General features: G+C 53.6%; 1 protein-coding gene across 5 annotated transcripts in view; it reads left to right on the top strand.

Annotated features, from left to right (window-relative positions):
* RANGAP1 (Ran GTPase activating protein 1) overlaps nt 1-12,441 on the top strand; it is a 28,718-nt gene that overhangs the window by 14,531 nt on the left and 1,746 nt on the right. For 3 of the 5 annotated variants that reach the window (XM_036251419.1, XM_036251420.1, XM_036251421.1), the window contains exons 5-15: nt 2,351-2,530; nt 4,468-4,602; nt 6,279-6,437; nt 6,527-6,640; nt 7,011-7,110; nt 7,194-7,278; nt 8,255-8,435; nt 9,397-9,516; nt 10,792-10,894; nt 12,006-12,094; nt 12,256-12,377. In XM_036251419.1, coding sequence (XP_036107312.1) covers nt 2,351-2,530; nt 4,468-4,602; nt 6,279-6,437; nt 6,527-6,640; nt 7,011-7,110; nt 7,194-7,278; nt 8,255-8,435; nt 9,397-9,516; nt 10,792-10,894; nt 12,006-12,094; nt 12,256-12,377 — 1,388 coding nt within the window. Of the gene's footprint in view, nt 1-2,350; nt 2,531-4,467; nt 4,603-6,278; nt 6,438-6,526; nt 6,641-7,010; nt 7,111-7,193; nt 7,279-8,254; nt 8,436-9,396; nt 9,517-10,791; nt 10,895-12,005; nt 12,095-12,255; nt 12,378-12,441 lie in introns of those variants that run through there. The other 2 variants (XR_004958301.1, XM_036251422.1) reach the window with 2 other exon arrangements.

Below are 12,441 nucleotides of genomic sequence, written 5' to 3' on the forward strand. Positions count from 1 at the left end.
GGATTCCTGGGGTTCGTTCTGGAGCTGTGTGGTTTCACTCACTGTGGAAGTCGCTCCCTGCGTGATTCCCTCGTATTCTGGCATTTCCCTCTCCTGCACCCTGAGCTTCAGCTCCCTCCTGACCTCAGTCAGCCCTTCCTGTCTCCACTCTTTCTGCTTTGGTTCTCGTCGTGGGTGGCTTCCCTCTGCTGTTTTCCAAGCCCCCATTCCTGAGGCTCAGCTTTGCTGGGGTCAAGTTGCTGGCTTGTGTGTGGAGGGGATGGGAGGGGCATCGCAGAGCAGAGTGTGGCTTGCCTGGGACTCAAGGGAATGAGGCAGGGCTGGTAATAGCCTTCCGGTGTCTTCTCCCAGCACAGGACCTAGCACACGGTGTTCTCAAGGTGAGGTCATGTCAATTATTGGCATGATTTATCCACGTTGTTGAGCCCCTCTCCCTGGTCATGTTGTTGCCTTCTCAGACCTCCATTTACCTCACCAGCACTGGGGTTCCTGAGATGCCCATGTACCAGCCCTGTTTCTACTTTTTTTTTTTTAATCCTCACCTGAGGACATTTTTCCATTTTTTTGTTCAGACAGAGTGGGAGGGAGAGAGAGGAAGAGAGAGAGAGAAACATCGATGTGAAAGGGACACATCGAGTGGCTGCCACCCGTACGACCAACCAGGGCCGGGGACAAACTGCAACCGAGGTACATGCCCTTAGCGGGAACCGAACCCGGGTCTCTGGACCGCAGGCCGACGCTCTAACCGCTGAGCCAAACCGACCCCATTTGTAAAGCACCTTAGTCCAACAAGCAGCTAAGGGTCATCCAGGTGTCACAGGTGCCCTAGTGGGAGGCCCTGGAGGGAGAGCTTTCTGGGTAGGGGATTGAAGGAGCCCTTGGAGAGTTAAGTTAGTTAGCAGCCTCAAAGGGTAAACCAGGTGAAGCTAGGATTGAGAATGCAGATTAAGTGAATTCATTTGAGTGATTGTAAGTAAAAGGATTTCAAATTAGAAAAAGGGTGAAGAAAACTTACCTGTTGGCCTCTACCTGTGGGCCTCTGTGCACATTGTTTTACCTGAGTTCCAGCAAATTTCCAGGGAAGTGTTCTCATCTCCATGTTACCAGTGACAAGATGAGTCTTAGAAAGGGAGATAAGAGAATCTGGAGTCAGGGAAAGGCATGAAATGCAGGGACGGTGGAGCAGGCCCAGAAGGTTTGAGCAGCTCTGGCTGTTTCAGGGGCCAGATCCCCAGGGTTGGGTCTTCTCCTGTGGGCGGGGCAGCCAGAGACCAGCTTGGGCATTGTCTCTACTCCCCACCTCCCTGGTCTGTGCCCAGCCCCATTTCTGCCTGCAGTCTGTTAGAGCCTCCTCTCCTTGCCCATTTCTCCTGGGGCACCAGTCTAGGAGGTTCCCAGGATTGCTCAGCATCTTCTTTCCACATCTGATTCTGGGCTGAAGCTCGGTTTCCTCTCCTCCATTTCCCACCACACTGGGCAGCCAGCATCCTCTACTGGGCCCTAGATTGCTGTCTTGCACTCCTGGGTATGCACTTGGCCTCCAGCCTCCACCTGCCCATCAGTCTGCCCTCCTCAGGTTTGGGGATGTTTCTTCCACATCCCTCGCCCACCTCAAAGCCCATTGCTCTCAGGCTCAAGTTCACAGTACATGACCTGGCATTCAAGGCTCTTGCCTGATCTGACTCCTCACTTCCTTTCTAGCAAAATCCCACTTCCCTTCTAGCCTCAGCCTCTTCTGGAAGCTACCAGTTGCTTGCCCCAGGCACATGCATGCTGCTGCTTTATGCTTATGTCTCTCTGCTCATGTTTTTTTCTTTTATCCTTACCTGAGGACATTTTTCCATTTTTTTGTTCAGATAGAGTGGGAGGGAGAGAGGAATTGAGAGGAGAGAGAGAGAAACATCAACGTGAAAGGGACACATCGAATGGCTGCCTCCCGCATGGCCCTGACCTAACCAGGGTCAGGGACAAACTGCAACCGAGGTACGTGCCCTTAGCGGGAACTGAACCTGGGTCTCTCTGGACCATAGGCCGATGCTCTAACCATTGAGCCAAACCAGCCAGGGCTCTGCTAATGTTTTTACTGCTGCCTGGAATCTATTTGATTGGCTGATTCTCATCCAGACCGAGCTCAAATATTACCTCCTACAGGTAGCCTTCCCGGCCCAAGGCCACATACACCAAGCCCCACTCCCTGGCAGAATTGGGAGCCCTCTGCAGGGTTTCCAGTCCTTCGTAGTTAATTTGGTAGTTGGTGTCTCTGCCAGTTCCCCACCGGTCTGAGTGCCCCCTAGCACATAGGCCTGGTAGGTGGCTCTGTGACACTGACATGGGCCCCCTCTGTGCACAGATCTCTCTAGGGGAAGGACTCATCACAGCCGGGGCCCAGCTGGTGGAGTTGGACCTGAGTGACAATGCGTTTGGGCCCGATGGTGTGCGAGGCTTCGAGGCCCTGCTGAAGAGTTCTGCCTGCTTCACCCTGCACGAACTCAAGCTCAACAACTGTGGCATGGGCATCGGTGGTGGCAAGGTGGGTGCAGAGGCCCCCTCCTTCACGTCCCCACTGTTCTTCACTCTCCCTCCCTGCCCAGTCTCCTCTTACATTTGTCTCTATCTGAACTGTGTGCCCTGGCCACCCACCATATGGGCTGGTTGGCCTGTTGTTTTTCTCTTCAAAGGAGAAAGACCTCAAAGGCAGCAGCCTGTGGCCAGTAGGGAGAGGAAATAGTTCATGAGGGTGGGGTTGCCAAGCAACCATCTCGATTCTTGTGTTGCTTTGGCAACACAATGGCAATATTGCATATGTGCTCTGACCTGCTGGCTGTAAAACGCAGGGCTTTGGATGTCCTTAGACCTGCTGTGCCCTTGGAACAGCTGGCAGTGAGGCCTGACTGTGTATGTGGGGAGGGAGCCCAGAAAGGGACTGTGCAACTCACCTTTGTTGTTGAATGGCCCAGGATGCCTCCCCCAGTTTGCTAGTCAGCCAGGCTGGTCAGTGTAGAAAGACACCTCTTTTCTTCCCAGAATCTTTACGGAGGGAGGAGGCTGTTTAGTCTCTTCTTGCTCTTTTCTGGCTCATTTAGGCTCAGATTCTAGAAAGACGGAATGCCAGTCTGATTACTGTCTCTCCTGCCCTCATGTTCTGACCAAAGTAGAAAAGGGCTGGGACACGGGAATTGACAGGGATTGGGACATCTTCTCTTTGAAGGTGTGTTATGTGCATAACCTTAATTCTCTCACCCACACTGACAGGTGGGTGATGCTGTCCCCATTTTTTTCGATAAGTAGACTTGGGCTTAGAAATCTTGGGTCAGATTTCCCGGATGATATAGCTAATGTGGGACTGATGTGGGATTTGAACCTGCATCCACGTGGCCCTGTCAGAGCTGCAAGAACAGCCTGTGTGATGCTTGCAGTACCCCAGGCAGAGGAGCTAGAGTGGCCTTCCTTGCAGAAGGTGCCTGTCATCCCCTACCCAATGGGAGGGAGAGCAAGGGCTACGCTCCCGTACCAGTCTCAGCCAGCCCTGTCCCCAGCCTAACTGGGCAATAAGGTTCATGTGTGTTACAGTCTAAATAGTTTTGAATCAGCACAGAAAACAGATCCAGCCCCACCAGGAGTGTGATGTTTGGGGAGCCAGAGACATCTTGTAAAACGCTTCCATTTTCCACCCATCACTTCACCTCTGCCCAGGGAACTGAGACTTAGACGCTACCTCCAGGCATTACCCCAAGGACAGAAAACAGGGGTTTAGGTTTTTACTGCCAGCAGCTGAGACTCTGCTTTGTGTGGCTGGTCTGGACACCAGTGTGTATCAGACAGGTGCAGTGGGGCCATGGTCTCCTTGGCCAGCTCCCCTTAGATACTGGGGAGCATGGAAGAGACACTGGCAGATTTGGATTTTATCCAGAGTCTGCCACTTGCTTAGCAACTATAGGAAAGTTTCTGTCCCTCCCCGAGCCTGAGTTGTTTCAGCTGGAAAGGGACTCATGATGGTCCCCACCTGATAAAAGGCTGTGACAGTAAAGTGGGCCGACTGAAACCCTGTCACCAGACCTGGCTTAAAGTTGGCTACTCAGTGTTGGTCTCTCCCTTCCCCTGGGCCTTGGCTACCCATCTCTAACTGAGGCTACACCCCCAGGTGATGGGAGCCGCACATGAAGCAATAGATGTAAAAGCTCTCTGTAAACTATAGGGTGCTGGGCACATATGAGGGCTGACCGTTGAGCTTTCGAGCAGTTCTTTTTCTTTAAAATTTTTTAAAATTGATTTTTAGAAAGAAAAGGGAAAAAAAGACATTTATTTATTGTTCCAACTGGGCTATTCAGCCAGGTCTTGAGCAGTTCTTTGTCCACGTATCCACCAGGTGGGTGGCAAGGGATATTGAAGCTAGTTTAGCGGCTTGGCTGCCCTGCTGGGAGAAGGGCCTCCTGCCTAGGCCTGGGCCCCTTGCCTTTCCCCCCACAGATCCTGGCGGCAGCTCTGACTGAGTGTTATCGAAAATCCAGTGCTGAAGGCAAGCCGCTGGCCCTGAAGGTCTTTGTGGCTGGCAGAAACCGTCTAGAGAACGATGGAGCCACTGCCTTGGCAGAAGCTTTTGGGGTGAGTGATTTCTGCCCGTCCTGCCCACCACGCTTAGTCCTGGGAGGGCCTTGTGTTTACTGGACCCCTGGCTTGCGCAAGGAGCTCCTTCTTCTCCTTTTTGCCATCCTCGTAAACATCGCGATTAAAGTTGACGCCTTCTCTGCGCCCCTTTCCTCAGCCACTGTCCTCAATGCGCTGGAAACGGTACGTTGTGGGTGTGCTTGGTGATCATTAAGTGTGCTCTTGGAATGGAGTTCTTAACCCAGGGTACATGGGATCCCACTAGTCTGGATATAATTCAGGGAGCCTTTGAACATGGATGGGGCAAATTTACATGATTTTCGTCCCTAACAGAGCTAAAATGTGATACTACCTCAGCTGTGAATGTAGGTTTTAGAAATATCTGTGACTTTGTTACCAATAGAAATCAGAGGTTTTGTGTCAAATTACAGTTGTTACAAATAGAAGTCTTTGTTATTCACTAGGGTTACAGCAATGGTAGCAGGCCCACAGGTGGGTTTTTGGCCCTAGGTCTTGTTATTCAGTGCCTTCATCAGCACATGTATTTACTACAACACACATATGGGTTTTTTCCTAAATATTTTGATAACTGTCTTCAAATCAAATTGATTGTCGTCGTTATCCCGTATGATTTAGCTTAAAATTATAAACATTCTTCTGAGGGAGTCCAGGGTCTTTACCAGACTGCCTTAGTGTCCACAGCACAGGAAATGTTAGGACGCCCTGGCTGGGCACGTGCCTCAGTGGCCTGCCTGTGTGTGTTTGTGAACCTCCCATTCAGTGCTGGGCACCCGGGGACGACGAAAGGTGCCTAGGCATAGTCGTGCCAGGCCTGTCCTCGGTCCCAGGTAGCAGTGGAGATTGGGATGTGGGCCTCTCCTGGAGAGCTCGGGCTGCTGGGGTGCAGACAAGAAGGTAACTGATATTCCAGGACGGCGGAACCACGATAGAGAAAGGTTGAGGGCTCTGGGGCCCAGAGGAAGAGCACTGGACTGTGTGAGGGGTGGGGTGGGGGCACAGACAACCCAGGAAGCCTTCCTGGGGGAGGGGGCATCCAAAATAAGAACTGTAGAATGCGCACAGTGGTCAGCCTACCAGGAAAATGCCAACAAATAAGGAGACAGAGTGTTCCAAGCAGGGAGAATGAAGTATCAAAGGTTGGAAAACAAAAGGTCCAGGTAGATCAGGGAAGACCCTCCTAATCCCCAAAAGGGATGTGGCAGGTTGGATGCCAGTCATGTAAGTAGGACAGGAGGGCCCCAAGAAAGAAAGGCCAAGTGGAGCTGCGTTATGCAGAGAAGGGCCATGGCTGACTACCGAGCTAGAGCCTAGTGTCCAGAGTGTGGAGGACACCTTACTAAGAAACTTGTGTTAGAGCTTTGTGACCTATGCAAGTCACTTAGCCTCTCTGATCCCTAGTCTTCTCTGTTTGGTGGCAATCCTAATCCCAAGTAGGTGTCTCTCATGAGCTTCTATAGAGAAGCTCCGATGCAGCCATGTCCAAAAGCATGCTTTGACATCTGATCTGCCCAGAATGTTCACAGACAAGCCCCTGCTGTGCTGACCGCAGTCTGTGTAGTGTGGCCATTGTCTGCCTGCCGGATGTCATTGGCATAGGCTGGCAGCTGGCACTCTGGCCCACCTCTCCACCCTCTCCTTCCTGCCCCTCGCAGGTCATCGGGACTTTGGAGGAGGTCCACATGCCACAGAATGGGATCAATCACCCTGGCATCACTGCCCTGGCCCAGGCTTTCGCCATCAACCCCCTGCTGCGAGTCATCAACCTGAATGACAACACCTTCACTGAGAAGGGTGCTGTGGCCATGGCCAAGGTGAGGTGCATTGATATGGGGTGTGATGTTGGCTCGGGAGCTGGGGTGAGGCCGGCACCCTCACCCTGGCCCTCACTTCCCCCTTGCAGACCCTGAAGACCTTGAGGCAGGTGGAGGTGATCAACTTCGGGGACTGCCTGGTGCGCTCCAAGGGCGCGGTTGCCATTGCAGACGCCGTCCGCGGGGGCCTGCCTAAGCTGAAGGTGCCCTCCAGGGTCACGGTTTCCTGACATTTGGTGGGGGTGGGGAGGCAGGCTAGCAGAGGGTCTGGACTTCAGAGGCACATGGGCCTGGGTTCTTCCACACCCTCCCGCATGCTGTGCCACTCCCTTCACCCCTGAGCTGCAGGTTCTTCGTCTTTACTATGCGGGTGGGGGGTCATTGTAGTTGAGTATAAGCAAACGTGCTGAGTACCTGGCATATCCCTGGGTAAATTACTTTTTATTGTTGGTGTCTGTCCAGCTGGAGGGCAGAGCCTACCTTACCCTCCCCTGGGGAAATGGAGGCTTCAGAGCGGGACCTGGTCCCCTGGCCCATGTTTCTGCCTGCCACTACCCCCGCCCTTGTTTGTAGGAGCTGAATTTGTCATTCTGTGAAATCAAGAGAGATGCTGCTCTGGCCGTGGCTGAGGCTGTGGCAGACAAGGCCCAGCTGGAGAAACTGGACCTCAATGGCAAGTAGCGGCAGTGGCCTCGGCACAGGTGTACTGGTGGGTCCGGTGCCCACCCTGACCCCCATTTCCTCCCCTGCGAGCAGGCAACACCCTGGGAGAGGAAGGCTGTGAGCAGCTCCAGGAGGTGTTGGACAGCTTCAACATGGCCAAGGTGCTGGCGTCCCTCAGGTAGGGAACTCTGGGCAGTTAGTGATTCATTCATTTTATTCATTTAAAAATGTTGGTTGAGCCCGTTATGTGCCAGGTGCTGTGTTAGGCATTAGGGATGTGAGAATAAGGCAGCGAAGGTTGCTGACTGGTGGAACCTCATCTAGCGTGGCAAGGGGTCAAGAATAATCAGATTATTCTATGTTCAGAGAGACAAAGAAGGGCTGGGGAGAATGGTTGGTCCCCTTTAGAGCGGGTGAGTTGGGGAGAGCTCAGAAGGGATGATGGCCGATCTGATGCTGCTGGATAAGGCAGTGCCGTAGCTAGCAGTGAGGCCAGGGTAGCAATGGGGCTGGGCTCAGAACTGCTCTCAGAGACTGACTCTGGAAAGGAAAGGGTGGTGCAGGAGGGTGGGTTTCCTCGGCTGGCAGAGCCCACTGGAGGCATGAGCTCCAATAGCTAGCACCCATCTCCCTCTGCCCCTTTAATTTCCAAGTTGGTTTCATTCACTGGTCAGATCCTGTGCTGTGTGCCCTCACTGCTAAAGCCTGTGGTGCTGCTGGGAACCGGGAACTGGAACATGGGCTCAGGAGGCTCAGGGTCCAGAGGAAATGAAATGGCTCCTCAGGGCAGGGAAACGCCACCTCTCCCACCCCCCAGCTGTGGCTTCCTATGATCCGCAAAATGTGGATGCACAGACCTGGGCATCTCAGCCTAGGCAGTGTTCCTGTCAGACTCTGGGTCCCCAGAGATAGTTCTCTTCCATTTCTTTGTACCCCCAGTGGATCTGGGGGCTCTTATGACAGGGACAAGATCTGACTCTCAGCATGGGCTTCCTTGGGTGATGAGATATGAGTGATGGGCTCCCTGGTGACTCACTTGCCCCCACCCTGGAAGCAGCTGCCCAGCTGGGGTCTATGGGTTCACAGAGCCTGGCCTCAGAGCCAAAATGGACCATGGGCAAAGAGGGTCTGCTTTAGCCAACTCCTTTCTACAGTGATGATGAGGGTGAGGATGAGGATGAGGAGGAAGATGAGGAAGAGGAAGGAGAAGAAGAGGAGGAAGATGAAGAGGAGGAGGAGGAGGAGGAGGAAGAGGAGGAAGAGGAGCCACAGCAGGGAGGGCAAGGAGAGGAGTCATCCACACCATCAAGGAAGATTCTGGACCCTAATAGTGGGGTGAGTTTCTTGTCGTTTGCCAGGATCAGAGCCTGGGTCCCCTAACTGAGAATCCACTTAAACATAGTGGCTGCAGACCACTTTGCTATATTTGTATTGAACTCAGTATAATTATGTTTACTTAGAAATTATAACATATGGCCCAGCTGGTGTGGCTCAGTAGTTGGGTATCGACCCATGCACTAGGAGGTTCTATTTCCGGTCAGGGCACAAGCCCAGGTTGTGAGCCCAATCCCCAATGGGGGCCATGCAGGAGGCGGCCAATCGATGTTCTGTCTCTCCCTTTCTCTTCTCTAAAATCAGTAAAGAAAAAACAAATTTAAAAATAGATATATGTAATGTTGCTACTTGATATATGCAAATATTTCTAAAATAACAGAGTAAAAAGATAAACATAAATAGAAATTTTTTCTCACCTATTAGTGGATTATCTTGATGACCCATAGGGACAGCCCCATCCCATACACTGGCTGGGACACCCTGACCCAGCTTGGGTACTGGGTGCCCCTCTTGGCCAGGAGGCTGCTGTGTCCTAATTCATTCGTTCCTGTTCCCTCCTAGGTTCCCAAATAAAGCTTTTAGAGAACTGAGGGTTGGACAAGGATCTTCCTGCTCATGTTGAATACGGATTTTCTAATTTTATGGAAGCATTTCAACAAATAACCCAGCGTTTCTGTTTTCAGTTCTCTGGGCCCTGCTGTGCTTGTTTAGGCTAGACTCCAGTCACTTTAGTCCCCACATGCCTCTTGAGTCACTTCTAGGGCATCCCATGTCCTGGTGAGGACCCACTTGGTCTTGCCAGGCTTTTGGAGTCCTAGGGAGGTGGCTCGCCCCCACTGCAGAAGTTCCCGAACCCTTTCGGGAACCACATGTGAGTGGCAGGAAGAATTCTAGACTCTGAGCCGCTGGTGAGGTGTCTGGGTTCAGACCCCTACAGCGCTACATGTGCCACCGTCCCCAGGAACCAGCTCCCGTGCTGTCCTCCCCGCCTCCCGCGGACGTCTCCACCTTCCTGGCTTTCCCCTCTCCGGAGAAGCTGCTGCGCCTGGGGGCCAAGAGCTCTGTGCTGATAGCCCAGCAGGTAAGGGCGCTTCCACCTGCAAGCCTGCGTGCACTGGGCCTGGGGGGCTGCCAGCGGTTCCTTTTCTTTTAATCCTCACCCAAAGATATTTTTCCATCTCTCTTCAGATTGGGAGGGAGGGAGAGAGAAACATCTACGTGAGAGGGACGCATCGACCGGTTGCCTCCCTCACGACCCTGACCAGGGCTGGGGACAACCACAACCAAGGTGCATGCCCTTGACTGGAATTGAACCCTCGACTCATTGGTCAGTGGACGACACTCTATCCACTGAGCCAAGCTGGCCAGGGCAGGTGTTTCTTTTATACGTAGACGTACATGAGTGGCAGTGCTGACGCAGGACGGGCAGGCCTGCCGCACCCCAGATGACTAATTAGGGAGCGTTTTCTCTTACATACACACAGCCCCCTAGGTTTCCCTCTGCGTGTTCTGTAGGACCAGATGCTTCTAGAATAACCTGCTGCCCAGGACTCCTGTGGCCATCACGTGTATTTCAGGGAGGCTGCTCTTGCTCCAGCTTCCCTTGTCGGTTGGTTAGGTGTTTGGTCATTCGTTCCTTCCTTCATTCATTCTGAGGTGATTATCAAGCACCTCCTGTCTGTTGGACACTGTTCTGCATACTTGGGTGTGGTTTGATTTAACGCTTTTGGCAACTGGAAATGGAGACCCTGTTACTCTTATTGCACAGATGAGACAGCCTGAGGCTCAAAGGGTAGGTGATGCATAGAAATTAAATGGGCCCACTCATGGCTGGCTTGGCATTTTGGCTATTTCCTTGTTTTAGCTGTGCTTTCTTTTTTCATGATAAATGAGATTATGTAGTATAAACTGTTTTGTGGCCCACCTTTCATTTACTGCGGTTCATCACTTCCTGTGGCAGTAAAGCTGTCCGGGTGAGTGGATGGAGCACTTAGGCAGTCAGTCCTATTTCTGGAATGTACGTTGTTTCTCTTTTCTTGTCATCGGTAAAGTTGAGGTAAGCTTCATTGCGTGGGAATGTTGTCTACATTCTGGATTATTCGGGTTAGGTTATGAGAAGGGGATCGCTGAGTCTCAGGGGTAACAATTGCTTCTTCACTCTGTATGTGTTGGCCCTTTGTGGGCCAGGTCCATGCCAGGTTCTGAGGGCACCACGTGGGGCGAGGCAGGACCTGTCCTGCCCAGCAGAGGCCCGTGTCTTGCCAGGCCTCTTGGAGCCACGAGCAGAGCCCAGGCACCTCCACTGTGTGTCAAGGCCCTGCCCCTGGTGACCAGCCATTGTCTCCTTTGTCCTTAGACTGACACATCTGACCCGGAGAAGGTGGTCTCCGCCTTCCTGAAGGTGTCCTCTGTGTTCAAGGATGAAGCCGCAGTGAGGACGGCAGTCCAGGATGCAGTAGGTAGCGTGGGGCTTGGATGGCTCCTGCCTCGCGCTGCTCCGGGGCTCCCTGACCTTTCTAGTTACGGGATTCCTCTGCCGCAGCACTAATGTTTGAACTGCTCTCCAGCCCCTCCCACCTGTTCCTCTGTTGGGTTCTTGCTGGGTGCTCTCCTCTGTTTTTGTAAACGGGGAAACCGAAACCTTTCCCAAAGTCATACAGCTCCGTACAGTTGGAACCCAGGCCGGGTGGCATCCACCACAGGAAGACCAGCTAGCCACAGCCCCAAGGCCCTTGTGGAGGTGGTCCTTGTGGGGAAGGGTCCTAGGGGGTGATGAGAACTGAGCCCTTGTCTCCACTTCTGAGCTTCTGCACATGTGGTCCCCCTCCTCCAATCCCTGTCATGACTTCGCCTCTCCCCACCTGGTTCTCTGTTACCTCCCTCAACCTTCCACCTTGTCAGCGCGTGTCTGAGCTCTCAGGGTAGGCCAGGTTCTGCTAGGCAGAGGAGAGGAAGGGCCTGCCGGTGAGGGGCATAGCATGTAGGAATTGGAAACACATGATGCTTCCTCCTGTACTGGCGCACTGTGGGCAGCATTGAGGCACGAGGGTCAGTGGGCAGGAGGGTAGGCAGACGAGGGCCAGGGGGCTCTCCAGGTCTACTCCCTGAGAGCCCAGTCCTGTGGGCATTTGTGAGGACAGGTGACCTGAACGTTGCCCAGAGCAGCCTAGCATAGACGCGAGTGGCCACAGGGGTCGCTGCAGGCCTTTGGCCACTCTTTTCCATCTTCCCAGTTCATTCTCTCTAACCTCCACAAAATGGCCGAACCCTCCCCTAGGGGTGATCCGCTTCACTCCGTCTCTGCCCCGGCTGTGCAGGGTCCGAGTCCATTGTACTTGAGAGGCCAGGACAGGGAAGGACGGAAGTGTCATAGCCAGTAACCGATCCAGCCCATCCCTGGTGCTAACTGTCCCCTCAGCCTGGTCCCTATGTCCATACCCCACCTCCTGTGTTCGCCTCCTGAATAGGGCAGGAGGCAGGACACAGCGCGGGGGCTGCTGCTTGCCCTTTGCTTGTGGCCAGCCCTTTGCTGCCCTGAGCCCGCTGCCCCATGCTGCTTCTGCCTTGCAGATGCCTTGATGAAGAAGGCCTTCAGCTCATCCTCCTTCAACCCCAACGCCTTCCTCACGAGGCTCCTCATCCACATGGGTCTGCTCAAGGTGCGCTGGAGGAAGGCGGCCGGGAGGCCGGGAGGGCAGTGCGCCAGCGGCCATTCTGCCATGCTCACCCGCCCCGTGCCACGTGGCACTGAGTGGTGAAGACCTAGGGCCCCCCAGGGGACCTCAAAGCTCACCTTCTGCTTGGTGTGTTCCCCTTGCAGAGTGAAGACAAGATTAAGGCCATCGCCAACCTGTACGGCCCCCTGATGGCGCTGAACCACATGGTGCAGCAGGACTACTTCCCCAAGGCCCTTGCTCCCCTGCTGCTGGCCTTCATGACCAAGTGAGTGTCCACGTCAGCCCCTTGGTCTGCGGAGGCTTCCCTGGCCTGGTACTCGGGCCTGTGA

This window comes from Molossus molossus, unplaced genomic scaffold (assembly GCF_014108415.1).
Source record: "Molossus molossus isolate mMolMol1 unplaced genomic scaffold, mMolMol1.p scaffold_m16_p_10, whole genome shotgun sequence".
Taxonomy (NCBI): Eukaryota; Metazoa; Chordata; class Mammalia; order Chiroptera; family Molossidae; genus Molossus; species Molossus molossus.